An 18,211-nucleotide genomic window follows, 5' to 3' on the forward strand; every position below is an offset into this window, starting at 1 on the left:
AAGAGTGATGTCATGTGACCTCCCAGAATCCTCCTCACCTCTCCGGTCAGGTCTGTTTTATTAATAGAGATAAGAGGGATGTCATGTGACCTCCCAGAATCCTCCTCACCTCTCCGGTCAGGTCTGTGTTTTATTAATAGAGATAAGAGTGATGTCATGTGACCTCCCAGAATCCTCCTCACCTCTCCGGTCAGGTCTGTGTTTTATTAATAGAAATAAGAGTGATGCCATGTGACCTCCCAGAATCCTCCTCACCTCTCCGGTCAGCAGGTGGATTATCTCCAGGTTGAGGTCTAATATCCTCTTGGTCATGTGACTATGGTCCTCATCCATCCTTGTAGATGTGGCCATGTGATCTCTACAGGACTTTCCTCTCTGTAGACAGATAATAAACCGAGAGTTATCTAGAGCAGACTGGTATGAATAATGTCTGCACAAAGCTACTCCGTAGTTCTGATATCTCAAAATGCTGGGAAAAAAAAAGTACCAGGCCAAAAAATAAAAACATTGGCTATTATTATTGCAGAGGTGAAAAAAAATATAAAGTTAATTTGCTGAATCAAGTTTCCATTTAAAATAAAATTGTTAAAGGGTTTCACCTTTTTCACTCCAAGCAGGAGAGTAAAGACTATCCAACTTCAAAGACAAAGACCTGGACCCCTCCCTGACTGACCCCATCTCCCATACCGAGTTCTGGTGGACTACTTGTCCCAGCATGATCAGTAAATACACTAGAGGACTACAACTCTCATCAGTAGAGTCTACATGAATGATCATCGGATTTCAGTATTTGTGTGCACAAAGGACCTGAGAATCCAACAGTTCAATCTCTACAGCGATTTAATATATTGAACTATTGGATCGACAAGTATTGGATCCGAAAGATCCCAAGTCAAAGTCATGCAGATGACCTTTAAAAGACCAGTTCTGTATTATTGAGGACATTAAGCTCTTGGTTTTACGCACACATGGTATTTGACATTGGAGCGGATCAGAGTGGACTGCTTGTCTTGAATTATCTGTATATACACTAGAGGACTACAACTGTCCTCAGTAGAGTCTACATGCCTGATTGAGTCTGAGTCAAGAGATTTCAGCATTTGTCTGCACTGAGGACCTGAGAATTCAATAGTTCAGGGATCTCCAAACTTTCTAAACAAAGGACCGGTCTACAGTCCTTCAGGCTTTGGGGGGGCTGTGGCCAGCATGAGTAGAAAATGTCCTGGCATCAGTGGGAGCAAACTATGCCAACTCTTTGGTGTTAGCGAAAGGAATTGTGCTCCATTGTTTGGGTCATTGGGAGAAATTGTGCCCCTTCGTTGGTGTCATTGTTAGGAACTTTGACCCATCGTTGGTGTTATGAGGGAGATTGTGCCCCTTTATTGCTGTCATTGGGCCCCATTGTTGGGTGTCATTGGTAGGAATTGTGCCTTATCGTGGGTGTCATTGGGAGGAATTGTGCCCCATCGTTGGCGCCATTGGGCCCCATTGTTGAGTGTCATTGGTAGGAATTGTGCCTTATCGTGGGTGTCATTGGGAGGAATTGTGCCCCTTCGTTGGCGCCATTGGGCCCCATTGTTGAGTGTCATTGGTAGGAATTGTGCCTTATCGTTGGTGTCATTGGGAGGAATTATGCCCCTTCATTGGCGTCATTGGGCCCCATTGTTGAGTGTCATTGGTAGGAATTGTGCCTTATCGTTGGTGTCATTGGGAGGAATTGTGCCCCTTCATTGGCGTCATTGGGCCCCATTGTTGAGTGTCTTTGGTAGGAATTGTGCCTTATCGTTGGTGTCATTGGGAGGAATTGTGCCCCTTCGTTGGCGTCAAACTGTGGCCCTCCAGTTGTTCAGGAACTACAATTTCCATCATGCCTAGTCATGTCTGTGAATGTCAGAGTTTTACAACGCCTCATGGGATGTGTAGTTCTGCAACAGCTGGAGGGCCGTAGTTTGAGGATCCCTGAGTTAAACGATGGGATCTACAAATCCTTCATGCAGACGACTTTAGAAAGGCTGGTTAATTTTCAGTCTTAACTCTGGCATTAGGATTTGGGTTTTATGCACACGCAGCACCCGATATCATAGCGGATCGAAATGGATTTCATTACAAGATATGTCGGAGAAGTCTTCAGACTTTATAGAGAATCCCAATCCCTCCTATGCCTGGAAGTGTCACACCTCTCCTAATATTTATATAAGGTAATCCCATATTACATATTTTCTGTAGGAGATAGCTGGACAGATTGGGGTAGAGAGTTCCATAGGATGGGAGAGGCTCTGGAGAAGTCCTGGAGGCGAGCATGGGAGCTAGAGGACAGGAGGTCTTGGGAGGAACAACGGGAACGAGTTGGTTGGTATTTTGAGACTAGGCTAGTAATGTAGCTGGGGGGTCGAGTTGTAAATAAGCGATTTAATGGGTTAAACCAGGGTTCTTCAAACTTTGGAAGTCCTGGAGGGGGGCATGGGAGCTTGAGAACAGGAGGTCTTGGGAGGAACGACGGGAACAATTTGGTTGGTATTTTGAGACTAGGTAAGTAATGTAGCTGGGGGTTTAGTTGTGAATGAGCGATTTAATGGGTTAAACCAGTGTTCTTCAAACTATGGCCCTCCAGTTGTTAAAACTTTGGCCCTCCAGTTGTTCAGAAACTAAATTTCCATCATGCCTAGTCATGTCTGTGAATGTCAGAGTTTTACAACGCCTCATGGGATGTATAGTTCTGCAACAGCTGGGGGCCGTAGTTTGGAGATCTCTGGGTTAAACGATTGGATCTACAAATCCTTCATGAAGACGACTTTACAGAGGCCGGTTACATTTCGGTCTTAATTCTGGCATTAGACTTTCGGTTTTATGCACACGCAGCACCTAATATCAGAGCAGATCGGAATGGACTTCATTACAAGATATGTCGGAGAAGTCCTCAGACTTCGTAGAGAATCCCAATCCCTCCTTTGACTGGAAGTATCACGCCTCTCCTATAATTTATATAAGGTAATCCCATGTTATATATTTTCTGTAGGAGATAGTCGGACAGATTGGGGTAGAGAATTACATAGGATAGGAGAGGCTCTGGAGAAGTCCTGGAGGCGAGCATGGGAGGAAGTGACCAGGGAGCTAGAGGACAGGAGGTCTTGGGATGAACGACGAGAATGATTTGGTTGGTATTTTGAGACTAGGTTAGTAATGTAGCTGGGGGTCGAATTGTGAATGAGCAATTTAATGGGTTAAACCAGGGGTCTTCACACGATGGTCCTCCCGTTGTTCAGGAACTACAATTCCCATCATGCCTAGTCATGTCTGTGAATGTGAGAATTTTACAATGTCTCATGAAGTTCTGCAACAGTTAGAGGGCCGTAGTTTGAGGATCCCTGGGTTAAACTATTGGATCTCCAAATCCTTCATGCAGATGACTTTAGAAAGGCCGGTTAATTTTCGGTCTTATTTCTGGCATTAGACTTTCAGTTTTATGCACACGCAGCACCTGATATCAGAGCGGATCGGAATGAACTTCATTACAAGATATGTCGGAGAAGTCTTCAGACTTTATAGAGAATCCCAATCCCTCCTGTGCCTGGAAGTGTCACACCTCTCCTAATATTTATATAAGGTAATCCCATATGATAGAATTTCCGTATAAACCCTACTTATCAGCATTTTTAGATTTCCCCTTTTTCCATAGTCTCAACCCTAGCTCAACCATTCATCATTGTGTGTATACATATATATAAAAATATATTACCTTCTCCACTGCCAGTTCCAGCAATGTCTCCTCACTACTTCCTCCTGACTAACCTTTCACCCGGAACTTCCTTCTTACATGTGACATCACTTCCTGTCTGTCCCTTACATCACTTCCTGTCTGTGACCGCTCTCTCATGAGGAGAATACGAACACGGCACCATGGATGGTTTTCTCTTGATCTGATCCCTTTTTTTTTTGTACATACTGTATGTTATTCTGTATCGAAATTAACCACCACCCACAGAATCGAGAAAGAGCTATCAATCTGTCAGTCCTTTCCATGTCTTGGCTGAAAGAGGTTTTCTGTGTTATTATTATACAGGATTTATACAGTGCCAACAGTTTACACAGCGCTTTACAATATAGAGGGGGGACAGTACAATTGCAATACAATTCAATACAGAAGGAATAGCCCTGCTCGTGGAGCTTACAATCTAAAAGGAGAGGGAGATGGTACAAAAGGTAACTAACCTAAAAGGTAATCTAACGGAGGTGACTTACGTACAGCTCTTAGGTGGAGGTGGGTGTTATACCCTTATACGATAGAATTGTACAAGCACCGCCATACCACCAACACAATAACGATACGACAAAAGAACATGGGGGAATAGACGTGCGTTTCGTTACGAATCAAAATTTAGACGAAATTTGGATGTACAGTATCTCATAAAAGTGAGCACATCCCTCACATTTTTTGTAAATATTTTATTATATCTTTTCATGTGACAACACTGGAGAAATTACTACTTTACATTGTAGCAAAGTGTAAGTGTACAGCTTGTATAACAGTGAAAAATTTGCTGTCCCCTCAAAATAACTCAACACGCAGCCATTAATGTCTAAACCCCTGGCAACAAAAGTGAGTACACCCCTAAGTGGAAATGTCTGAATTGGGCCCAAAGTGTCAATATTTTGTGTGGCCACCATTATTTTCCAGCACCGCCTTAACCCTCTTGGGCATGGAGTTCACCAGAGCTTCACAGGTTGCCACTGGAGTCCTCTTCCACTCCTCCATGACGACATCACGGAGCTGGTGGATGTTAGAGACCTTGCGCTCCTCCACCTTCCGTTTTAGGATTCCCCACAGATGTTCAATAGGGTTTAGGTCTGGAGACATGCTTGGCCAGCCATCACCTTTACCCTTAGCTTCCTTAGCAAGGCAGTGGTTGTCTTGGAGATCTGTTTGGGGTCGTTATCATGTTGGAATACTGCCCTGCAGCCCAGTCTCCAAAGGGAGGGGATCATGCTCTGCTTCAGTATGTCACAGTACATGTTGGCATTCATGGTTCCCTCAATGAACTGTAGCTCTCCAGTGCCGGCAGCACTCATGCAGCCCCAGACCATGACACTCCCACCACCAAGCTTGACTGTAGGCAAGACACACTTGTCTTTGTACTCTTCACCTGGTTGCCGCCACACACGCTTGACACCATCTGAACCAAATAAGTTTATCTTGGTCTCATCAGACCACAGGACATGGTTCCAGTAATCCATGTCCTTAAGGGCCATACACACTATAAGATTTTCTGAAGACTTTTTCCTTCAGATTTACCTTTTCTATGTAGTGCAAGGGCCTGCCAGATTGCATACAAATTGAAAGTGTTTCGGTTTGACCTCATATTATCTGGTTTTGGTAAATCTAAAGGAAAAAGTCTTCAGAAAATCTTATAGTGTGTATGGCCCATTAGTCTGCTTGTCTTCAGCAAACTCTTTGTGGGCTTTCTTGTGCATCATCTTTAGAAGATGCTTCCTTCTGGGACGACAGCCATGCAGACCAATTTGATGCAGTGTGTTCGGCATATGGTCTGAGCAGTGACAGGCTGACCCCCCCACCCCTTCAACCTCTGCAGCAATGCTGGCAGCACTCATACGTCTATTTCCCAAAGACAACCCCTGGATATGACGCTGAGCACATGCACTGAACTTCTTTGGTGGACCATGGCAAGGTCTGTTCTGAGTGGAACCTGTCCTGTTAAACCACTGTATGGTCTTGGCCACCATGCAGCAGCTCAGTTTCAGGGTCTTGGTCTTGCCAATCTTCTCATAGCCTAGGCCATCTTTATGTAGAGCAACAATTATTTTTTTCAGATCCTCAGAGAGTTCTTTACCATGGGGTGCCATGTTGAACTTCCAGTGACCGGGGGGGGATCAGGGGGGCCCTTCATAGTTTCTTGCACCAGGGCCCTGAAGGTTCTAGTTACGCCTCTGGTATACACCGTGTCTGATCAGAGGCCAACTCCATGCCCCACAGAAGGCTCTCGTCTCCCAGGTCAACCCTAACCACTTCACCCCAGCTCCCCCCATCCGGCCAGTTCGGGAATTGTGCTGCCGGACCCGCCTAGTGAGCAGAGAGTACCTGGAGTGGAGCTTCAACCTGGGATGGGGGTTGAGAGGAGTCAGGGAAGAGTTGAAGGGGGGCTTCACCATGGGCCTTTGGGTTCTGCTTGCCCCCTGGGCCACAAGTTAGCATTCAGCCCCTGGCTCCATGTCTCAAGACCTTCCTAAAAAGACCTTCCTTCCCTCACTTATGCTAATCATGCTGGCCATGGGTACCATCCACAGCGGTTAGAAGCAGACCTGTTCCCGCTCTCTCCAAAGTGTAGGACACTTGAATTCGCACCTGAACCAGACTGAAAATCGTATAGGACTCTTTTTAAGAATTCACTGCGGCCAGCCAGCAACTATGTGAACCGGCTCCATAAAAAGCTGGTTTTGCTCACGTGTCATGGGAATCCAATTTGCATTTATGTGAACGGAGCCTTAGCAGAATAATAAGGAAAAGTGCAAATAATAAAAAGTTTCACAGAAACGACTCGATTATTTTTGTTGCAAGTGCACTAATATGGCGGTGTCCTGTCAAAATAGCGCTACCCATCAGAAAATGTAACGCATAGTGACATTCTGAAGCAAAAAATTCCTTAGTGTGCATGCGCCATGCGTTCCAACATGGCCGCTGCGCGTTCCAATAGGTTTCCTAATCTGACAGAACACGAAGCAATGGCGGCCATCTCCTTACTCCCACGCAAGTCTTCAATTTCACACTTATTTTAGCAGTAAACTCACCTTATATACTGAATCCCACTATGACATTTGCATTATTATTGTATTATAGTAAAAATAGCCAGAAACCTGCAGGCAGAAGGTAGCGACGGCCATCTTGGTACACCCTGCACTGCTCAGCGACAAAGTGATTATATCGCAACATAGACTATTTCACTCAGTCGCGGTATATAAGGTGAGTTACCGGCTAAAAAAAAGTGTGACGTTGAAGACTTGTCTGGGTGTATGAAGTAGGGATCGACCGATTATCGGCAAGGCCGATATATCGAGGGCCAATATGCACTTTCCCCGATATATCGGAATCGCCCGAGAGGTTGCTGATATTGTCGTGACATCATTGCGTATGTTGCACCATGTGTCTCCGCGCACTGGGACAGCTTCTGCCTTCTTAGGCCGCCTCCCTCACTCTTGTCTGGAGTCGGGGAGTCTAGAAATATTGAGTGTACAGTGCACACAGTGTGTTTAACACAGCCGCCACATACAGTACATACACCCAACCACAGCTGCCGGTACCAGCCAGCCACCCACAGGCCTGTACCAGCCAGCCACCCACCACACAGGGTGCCAGCCAGCCACCCACCAAAGGGTGTGCCAGCCAGCCACCCACCCATCACAGGGTGCCAGCCAGCCACCCACCCACCACAGGGTGCCAGCCAGCCACCCACCAAAGGGTGTGCCAGCCAGCCACCCACCCACCACAGGGTGCCAGCCAGCCACCCACCAAAGGGTGCCAGCCAGCCACCCACCCATCACAGGGTGCCAGCCAGCCACCCACCCACCACAGGGTGCCAGCCAGCCACCCACCAAAGGGTGTGCCAGCCAGCCACCCACCCACCACAGGGTGCCAGCCAGCCACCCACCAAAGGGTGACAGCCAGCCACCCACCACAGGGTGCCAGCCAGCCACCCATCACAGGGTGCCAGCCAGCCACCCACCACAGGGTGCCAGCCAGCCACCCACCAAAGGGTACCAGCCAGCCACCAAAGGGTGCCAGCCAGCCACCCACAACAGGGTACCAGCCAGCCACCCACCAAAGGGTGCCAGCCACCCACCCACCACAGGGTGCCAGCCAGCCACCCACCACAGGGTGCCAGCCAGCCACCCACCAAAGGGTTCAGTAACAGATTTGTGTCGAAAATTGTGTTTATTTTGCAAAACGTTCAAAATATCGGCCCATATCGGCCCATACCGATATGCAATGCCAAAATATCGCTATCGGCAACGGAAAACCGATATCATTTGATCCCTAGTAAGAAGATGTCCGCCACAGCCTTCCTGTTCCTGTCAGATTAGGAAACCTAATGAAACGCATCGAGCGTGCGCAATAAACAATCGTGTTCGCAACGTCACTCCCGTTGCATTTTCTGATGGGTAGCGGTGTTCTGATAGAACACCGGCAATCGCCTCTAGAATTGTAGCAACATTGCTGTGGACCGCTAACTGACTGATAGTTGCAGTTCCCATATTCTCCACTGGGCAGAGGAAAAACGGAACGTAACGTGCACTGCAGTATTGATAGTCAACACAAGATGGTGATCTCACGCATTGACAGTGGAGCGCAACAACAGGAAGTGATGTCACATACAGACAGGAAGTTCCGGGTCAGAGGTGAGTTGGGAGGAAGTAGAGAGGAGACATTTCTGGAACTGGCAGCAGAGGAGGTAATGAGATATTATTTTCTATTTTCTATTTACACCCAGTAACCCCCCCGTCATGTTACGTCCTCTTCCTCCATAGTCACTGTGACGTCTTTTATCTCCAGCAGATGCACATTAACACCCACAGTATAATACAATAATTTTTATTTGTTTTAATAGCTCTGACATATACCGCAGTGCTGTACAGAAAACACAGAGACAGTCACATCAGTCTCTGTACCAAAGGAGCTTACACTCTAATACCCCTCACAGTCATGTACTATTATTATTATTATACATTTATATATCTCTGACATATACCGCGGCGCTGTACAGAGAACACTGAGCCAGTCACATCAGTCTCTGTACCAGAGGAGCTTACACTCTAATGTCCCCTCCCCCACAGTCACACACTATTGTTATTACACATTTATATAGCTCTGACATATACCGCAGTGCTGTACAGAGAACACTGACAAGAGAGGTGAGGAGGATTCTGGGAGGTCACATGACATCACTCTTATCTCTATTAATAAACTCAGACCTGACCGGAGAGGTGAGGAGGATTCTGGGAGGTCACATGACATCACTGTTATCTCTATTAATAAAACACAGACCTGACCGGAGAGGTGAGGGGGATTCTGGGAGGTCACATGACATCACTCTTATCTCTATTAATAAAGCACAGACCTGACCGGAGAGGTGAGGAGGATTCTGGGAGGTCACATGACATCATTCTTATCTCTATTAATAAACACAGACCTGACCGGAGAGGTGAGGAGGATTCTGGATGGTGACTGTATCATTGTGTGTGTCAGGTTCCTATTCGGTGTCAGGATGTCACTGTCTATTTCTCCATGGAGGAGTGGGAGTATTTAGAAGGACACAAGGATCTCTACAAGGACGTCATGATGGAGAATCAGCCGCCCCTCACATCACCGGGTAAGAGGAGACTTTATTGTAAAGGGGAGAGTAGTACGGAGGATCCACCTAGATCCCCCATCATCTGATAAACACATAGAAACAATGTATTCAGTCAGTGTGTGTGTTTCCTACAGATGGATCCAGTAATGGGAACCCACCAGAGAGATGTCCCCGTCCTCTGTATTCACGGGATTCCACACAGGAAGATCACACCATCCCCCACCATCATCAGGTAGAAGTATGATGATGACCAACAGTGACATTTTGTTCTCCATCTTAGTGTGACAAATAACATTCATATTTTGTTACTGTTACAGAATGGTACTTTGAAAATTATTGTAAAACAAGAGATAAAAGAGGAGTGCGAGGAGGTTGGTGTGATGGAGAACCTTTCAGAAGGACACATGGAAGACCTGATGGAGTCACCCAGCAGAAGTCCTTTTATTCTAAAGGACGGTGCACAAGAACATCATGAGGTTTGTTCAGACCTAAAGAGCCTGAGACATCGTATCTTCTAGAACTCTGCATGAGGCTCGTTTAGGAGTCTTAATGCTTTTTTTTTTTTTTTTTTATCATTCTGTGAGTTTAGGATGACAAACCGATAGATATGAAATTTGAGGTCAAAGAAGAAGAAGAAGAAGACGTCTATGTGATTGGTGATCAGCAGTCTACAGAGGAGGATGGGATGATGGTGACCGTCAAAGTAGAGGAACCTTTTCTAAACATTAGCTCAGGTAACCTTTCAGCCAATATTTTCTTTTATTTGTCCTAAATATTTTCATGTTCCCAACAAATGAGGAGGAGATACTGTACACCATATGAAAGGTCCATCTCCAGTCCTCAATATAACGTCATGTTCCCAACAAATGAGGAGGAGATACTGTACACCATATGAAAGGTCCATCTCCATTCCTCAATATAATGTCATGTCCCCCCACAAATGAGGTGGAGATACTGTACACGATAAGGAAAGTCCCTCTCCATTCCTCAATATAACGTCATGTTCCCAACAAATGAGGAGGAGATACTGTACACCATATGAAAGGTCCATCTCCATTCCTCAATATAACGTCATGTTCCCAACAAATGAGGAGGAGATACTGTACACCATATGAAAGGTCCACCTCCATTCCTCAATATAGTTCTGTGAAATGTTTGACATTGTACAAGATCAACATACATAACTCTCTCAAAAAAGCTGAAAATGTTTTAATATGAAAACTTTTCTTTTCCTATAGATGGACGTTATGTCCAGGACACCTCAGCTGATGATTATATTGAAGAAGACAGTGGCACCTCTCCAGAAGAAGACCCCGCTATCCGAATGGGCCGACTCAGTCATGTTGATGGATCACTAGATCCTTCCAATCCCGAAAACTATTCTGATAAATCTCAGCCCCTCAAACACGGGTGTTCGGAATGTGATAAATCCTTTAGAAATAAGTCCGATCTTATTGTCCATCAGAGGATGCACACGGGCGAGCGTCCTTTTCTGTGTGCACAGTGCGGGAAATGTTTCACATCCAAATCACATCTGGCCCGGCACCAACGATACCACACCGGGCAGCGCCCCTATTCATGCCCAGAGTGTGACAAATCTTTTAAAGAGAAGTCGGACCTGGTCCAACATCTGAGGAGCCACACGGGCGAGAAGCCTTATTTATGCACGGAGTGCGGTCAGTGCTTCACACGAAAGACGTATCTAATGACACATCTGAGGGGACACACCGGAGAGACTCCCTTTTCTTGTCCGGATTGTGGGAAAGGATTTACAGCAAAAAGTACGCTCAACATGCACCGGCGAACGCACACAGGTGAAATGCCATATATGTGCATGGAATGCGGGAGAAGCTTCAAGCAGAAAGGTAACTTGATCCATCACCGCCTGATCCATACCGGCGAGCGTCCGTTTCCTTGTCCGCAGTGCGGGAAAGACTTTCGTCTGAAGTCTGCCCTTGCCCTTCATCGCAAAATCCACGCTGCCGAAGAGACCTTTTCCTGCACAGAGTGCGAGCTCTCCTTCCCAACACAGTCACAGTTTGACATACACCTCAGAAGCCATTCCGGCGAGAAGACCTTCCCATGCTTAGAGTGTGGGAAACTGTTTATAACCAGGAAGAAGCTCCAGAGACACCAGAAGGCTCACACCGGGGAGAAGCCATTTGCCTGCTTCGAGTGTGAGAAATCATTCACCACTAAGACACATCTTCTCAGGCACCTGAGGGTTCACACGGGTGAAAAGCCCTTCTCGTGCCCTGGCTGTGGCAGATTTTTTACCCAAAAGGAAAGCCTCAACAAGCATTTAAAACGCCGTGCTTGCGGGAAGCACATTGCTGCCTCAAGTGAAGGAAACCCTTTACACGGAGTAGACGTGATGGACTAAGTCACATGCTGGCTTCTTATCTCCTGGGGACATTAATGAGACATTTTTGGCATAGCCCCTGCTCCTTTCACTGGGAAATGGGGTGGAGTGCCAACCCTACTGGTTCCATTTTCAATATTAAAAAATAAACCTGAAACAGCAGAGAAGAATCCACTGTATATAGTCACAGCATGTGTGTAGACCCAGGGGTCTGGTCAGAGATCTCCCCACCAAAGCCCCATTAGATATAATAAACTTTTGGGGGGTTTTAATTCTCCAAAGGAGACTAATCTTTTAGTGAGCATTTCTTGTTTTTGTTCCACTGTGGAACAGGTAAATTGAAGTCGTAGGGGTACTTTTGTCAGACACACAACTACAGTAGTCTGCACAGGGTCAGGCCTCTTTCTATTTATAATATATATATACTACGTAGCACTGTACATTAAATTATAGTGGACAATTATGCACGCCATCCATAGCATGGAGAGAAACAAGACAAAAGAGGAGGAGAAGAGCCTTCCCACACACAAGAAGATAACCCTTCCCAAACACAAAAGAAGAGGATCCCTTTTGAACACTAGGAGGACACAATGGGAGAAGTGGACCCTTTCCAAATACAAGTGAAAAAGCCCAAACAAAAATGAGAAGGGAAAAAGACCCTTCCTGAATACTATCAAAAGTTAACCCTTCTCAAACTTAATAGGAGAATAGGACTCTTCCCAAATTTGACTGGAGAAGAGGACCCTTCCCAAACTTGAGAGGACCCTTCCCAAACTTGAGAGGACCCTTCCGTAACGTAAGAGAAGACGACTCTTCCTGAATGTATAAAAATAAGACCCTTCCCGAATTTAAGAGAAGGTGACCCTTTAAAAACTTAAGGAGAATAGGACCATTCCCAAACTTGAGAGGAGGACCCTTCCCGAACTTGAGAGGAGAAGATGACCCTTCCCGAACTTGAGAGGAGAAGATGACCCTTCCCGAACTTGAAAGGAGAAGATGACCCTTCCCGAACTTGAGAGGAGAAGATGACCCTTCCTGAACTTGAGAGGAGAAGATGACCCTTCCCGAACTTGAGAGGAGAAGGGAACCCTTCCCGAACTTGAGAGGAGAAGGGAACCCTTCCCGAACTTGAGAGGAGAAGGGAACCCTTCCCGAACTTGAGAGGAGAAGGGAAGCCTTCCAGAACTTAAGAGGAGAAGATGACCCTTCCCGAACCTGAGAAGAGAAGATGACCCTTCCCAAATTGAGAGAAGATGACCATTCCCGAACTTGAGAAGAGAAGATGACCCTTCCGGAACTTGAGAAGAGAAGATGACCCTTCCCGAACTTGAGAGGAGAAGATGACCCTTCCCGAACTTGAGAAGATGACCCTTCCCGAACTTGAGAAGAGAAGATGACCCTTCCCGAACTTGAGAAGAGAAGATGACTCTTCCCGAACTTGAGAAGAGAAGATGACCCTTCCCGAACTTGAGAAGAGAAGATGACCCTTCCCGAACTTGAGAAGAGAAGATGACCCTTCCCGAACTTGAGAAGAGAAGATGACCCTTCCCGAACTTGAGAGGAGAAGATGACCCTTCCCGAACTTGAGAGGAGAAGAGAACCCTTCCCCAACTTGAGAGAAGAAGAGAACCCTTTCTAAATTTAAGAAGAAGAAGACCCTTCCCAAACGTAAAAGGAGAAGGGGACCCTTTCTTAACTTATGAGACAAACAGGACCCCTCCAGAACCCAAGAAAAGAAAAGGAGCCTTGTCGGTCGAAAGACAAGAATAAAAGCCCCTTACAAACACAAGACAAAAAGCAGAGCCTTCTCAAACACAAGAGGAGAAGAGAAACCTTCTTGAACACGAGAGGAGAAGAGGACCTTTCCTGAACAATCTTACAATCTACAAGGTAGAGGAGATGTAGGAGGACACTTAATAGGGTTCAGAGAGTATGTTTCTAGTGGACCATCACTATTCGGACTGTCCAATATATATCTTAGGTCAGAACTACAACCACACAATTAAATACTCCTATTCAGCCACTCCTACAACACTACATAGATGAGTGACACCATATTAAGAGCCCACAGCCTTCATCATTTCCTCCTACAAGACTGATCATTGTACTTTGTAGAACCATCAGCCCTGTGGTGATGGTCTCTTATGTTTTCCACCATTTTTTAGACTCAGCTAAAAGTCTCCTCCTCTGGCTTCTTTTGCTGGCACATCTCCAGTGTCTGTGATGTTATATTGGACATTACATTCGTTTTTTGAACTAGCTACAGCTTTTAGTGATTGGCTGACCGTGGTCCAGTTCCTGTTATGTGACCTATGACCTGGCAGGTCCATCATTTTTCTCCCTATGGACATAGTGATTATTCTTATCAAGGATTGCTGATAACATTGCTATGAGATTGGGGGAGCCACATGGATGTTATGTAACCAGCTCACCTCTGCTCACCCAGTCCTAGACGGGTTCTGGTAATGTTGGATATTTTATATTCAAGGAACCCGCTGATGTTACGCTGATAAAGGCACATGGTGAACATATTAGCTAGACATTTTGATTAAGGATAAATACTAATGCCGCTCTGTTGGCTTCTATCAGTGAAAGTTATGTAATCCTGTTTAAAATTGTTGTTTGAGTAAAAGCTTGTTCTGTAGGCATAGATAACCCAATAAATCCAGTTCCCAGTTGTGGAGTTTAGAACCGTATTTTATTTTTTACCAGTTTCTTTTAATATTTATTATAGAAGAAAATAACAAATGTACCCTTTCACCTGCACAACTCTCCATCCCAGAACACATACCTCTTCATTCAGGCAACTCCCCACCCCATAACGCGTACTTCTTCCCCTGTGCACCTCTCCACCCCATAACACGTAACTCTTCTCCTGTGCACCTCTCCATCCCATAACACGTAACTCTTCCCCTGTGCACCTCTCCACCCCATAACATGTACCCCTTCATCTGTGCACTTCCCCACCCCATAACACGTAACTATTCTCCTGTGCACCTCTCCACCCCATAACACGTAACTCTTCACATCTCCATCCCATAACACGTAACTTTTCCCCTGTGCACCTCTCCATCCCATAACATTTACCCCTTCATCTGTGCGCCTCTCCATCCCATAACACGTAACTCTTCACCTGTGCACCTCTCCACCCCATAACATGTACCCCTTCATCTGTGCACCTCTCCATCCCATAACACGTAACTCTTCATCTGTGCACCTTCACTTCCCATAACATGTACCCCTTCATCTGTGCACCTCTCCATCCCATAACACGTAACTCTTCACCTGTGCCCTCTCCATCCCATAACATGTAACTCTTCACCTGTGCCCTCTCCATCCCATAACACGTAACTCTTCCCCTGTGCACCTCTCCACCCCATAACATGTACCCCTTCATCTGTGCACCTCTCCATTCCATAACACGTAACTCTTCACCTGTGCACCTCTCCATCCCATAACACGTAACTCTTCACCTGTGCACCTCTCCATCCCATAACACGTAACTCTTCACCTGTGCACCTCTCCATCCCATAACACGTAACTCTTCACTTGTGCACCTCTCCATCCCATAACATGTACCCCTTCATCTGTGCACCTCTCCATCCCATAACACATAACTCTTCACCTCTCCATACCATAACACGTAACTCTTCATCCATGCAACTCCCCATCCCATACAACGTAACCCTTCAACTGTGCACCTCCCTATTCCATACCATGTTCCCCTTCATCCATGCAACTCCCCATCCCATAAAACGTAACTCTTTACCTGTGAAACTCCCCATCCCATAACTTGTACCCCTTCCCCGTGCGCCTCTCCATCCCATAACATGTAACCCTTCATCCATGCAACTCCCCATCCCATAACATGTAACCCTTCACCTGTGCACCTCTTCCTCCCATAACACGTAACTCTTCATCTGTGCACCTCCCCATCCCATAACAGGTACCTGTTCATCCATGCACCTCTCCATCCCATAACATGTAACCCATCATCCATGCAGCTCCCATTCCTATAACATGTACCTCTTCATCCATACACCTCCCCATTCCATAACACATAACCCTTCACTTCTGCACCTCTCCATCCCATAACACGTAACTCTTCATCCATGCAAATCCCCATCCCATAACACGTAATCCTTCACCTCTGCATCTTTTCCATCCCATAACACGTAACCCTTCACCTGTGCACCTCTCCATCCCTTAACACAACCATTCATCCATGCACCTCCCAATCCCATAACATGTACCCCTTCATCCATACAACTCCCTATCCCATAAAACCGTAACTCTTCATCCATGCAACTCCCCATCCCATAACACGTAACCCTTTACCTCTGCACCTCTCCATCCCATAACACGTAACTCTTCATCCATGCAAATCCCCATCCCATAACATGTAACTCTGCACCTCTCTATCCCATAACATGTACCCCTTCACCTGTGCACCTCCCCATCCCATAACATGTACCCCTTCACCTGTGCACCTCTCCATCCCATAACATGTACCCCTTCACCTGTGCACCTCTCCACCCCATAACATGTACTCCTTCACCTGTGCACCTCTCATCCCATAACATGTACCCCTTTATCCATACACCTCTCACCATCCTATAACCTGTACCTCTTCATCTGAGCACCTACCCATCCCATAAAAAGTATACCTTCACCTCTACTCTTCTCAATCTCATAACACATACCCCTTTTTCTTTACACCTCCCAATTTCATAACACATGACCCCTCACCCATACACCTCCCCATCCCATAAAAAAGTACACCTTTACCTCTGCACTTCCCTATTCCGTAACACAAATCTCTTTTCCTCTGCACTCCACCCCCCCCACCAACCAATCGCATAATTTATGTACCTTCGGCTCTGCACCCCTCATCCAATAGAGCGTACCCCTTCACCTGCACACCTCATCCAATACGCGTACACCCATGCACCTCCCCACCTCATTACACATACCCTTTTTCTGTGCACCCTCCATTTCATAACACATAACCTTTCACCCATATACCTCCATATCCCACAACTCACACTCCTTTGCTTTTGCACATTCCCATCCCATAATGCGTATCACTTTACCTGTGCATTGCCCTATCCCACAACAAGTATCCCTCCACTTCTGCACCTCCCCATCCAATAACACATGGCCCTTTACCCATGCACCCCCCCCATCCCCTAAAAAGTACACCTAACCTGTGCACCCCCATCCCACAACACATAAACCTTCACCAGTTCCACAGGTAGTGGGGGCTTATCAGAATGTGGAGCCGCTGTTTACAATAAGGGGGCACTCAGATATTGACCCAATTTAAATGAATAAAGGGTACATATTAACGCATACTAGGCCACATGCCCTCAAAGCAACTCATTCCAATGTTGATGAAGGACAAGGGCCTCTTTCCAACAACCCTGGCCCGGAGGTTGTGGCAGTCTACAGGTAGTGTGTGTGGGGGGGGGGGGGGGGCTTATCAAAATGTGGAACTGCTTTTTTACAATAAGGGAGCACCCAGATATTGACCCCCATGTGACTAGGTAAATGGGACATAGTAAGCCATACCAGGGCACATGCCCTTAAAGCACCTTATTCCAATGTTGATGAGGGCAAGGGCCTCTTTCCCACAACCCTGGCCCGGTGGTTATGGGGATCTTATCGAAACGTGAAACCCTTTTTTACAATAAGGGGGCACACAGATATTGACCCCCCCCCCCAATGTGAATATGTAAAGGGTACATAGTAAGCCATACCAAGCCACATGTCCCCAAAGCACCTTATTCCAGTGTTGATGAGGACAAGGGCCTCTTCCCCACAACCCTGGCCTGGTGGTTGTGGGGGTCTACAGGTAGTGGGGGCTATCAGAATGTGGAACCCCTTTTAATATTAAGCAGATACCCAGATATTGATCCCCTTGTGAATGAGTAAGGGGAACACAGTAAGCCATACCAGGCCACATGCCCTCAAAGCACCTTATGCCAATGTTGATATGGACAAGGGCATCTTCACCACAACTCTGGCCCGGTGGTTGTGGGGGTTTCCAGGTAGTGGGGGCTTATCAGAATGTGGAACCCCTTTTTACAATAAGGGGGCACCCAGATATTGACCCCCATGTGAATGAGAAAGGGGAACATAGTTACCTTGCAGCTTTTATTTTACCTATTTACACTGTTCAAAAAAATGAAAGGAATGCTTTATAATCAGAGTATAGCATCAAGTCAGGGAAACTCCTGGGATATTGAGCTGGTCAGTTAAGTAGCAGAGGGGGTTGTTAATCAGTTTCAGCTGCTTTGGTGTTAATTAAATTAATAACAGGTGCACTAGATGGGCAACAATGAGACAACCCCCAAAACAGGAATGGTTTTACAGGTGGAGGCCACTGACATTTTTCCCTACTCATCTTTTCTGAGTGTTTGTCACTAGTTTTGCATTTGGCTGGGGTCAGTGTCACTACTGGTAGCATGAGGCCATACCTGGACCCTAT

The 18,211-nt window shown here is 46.3% G+C and overlaps 2 protein-coding genes across 2 annotated transcripts in view; both read left to right on the forward strand.

Moving 5' to 3' along the window:
- The window catches only part of LOC309564434 (uncharacterized protein), a 173,925-nt gene that overhangs the window by 86,380 nt on the left and 69,334 nt on the right, over nt 1–18,211 (forward strand). Inside the window, 3 exon segments of the mRNA XM_082269064.1 lie at nt 9,254–9,377; nt 9,494–9,600; nt 9,677–9,730. Coding sequence (XP_082125190.1) covers nt 9,254–9,377; nt 9,494–9,600; nt 9,677–9,730 — 285 coding nt within the window.
- LOC309562737 (uncharacterized protein) lies at nt 9,668–11,930 on the forward strand. The gene is made up of 3 exons (XM_082267025.1): nt 9,668–9,835; nt 9,949–10,093; nt 10,598–11,930. Exons 1-3 carry the CDS (start codon nt 9,740–9,742, stop codon nt 11,740–11,742), a joined length of 1,386 nt encoding a protein of 461 aa, XP_082123151.1. The 5' UTR covers nt 9,668–9,739; the 3' UTR covers nt 11,743–11,930.

This window comes from Pelophylax lessonae (assembly GCF_965119305.1).
Source record: "Pelophylax lessonae genome assembly, chromosome: 9".
NCBI lineage: Eukaryota > Metazoa > Chordata > Amphibia > Anura > Ranidae > Pelophylax > Pelophylax lessonae.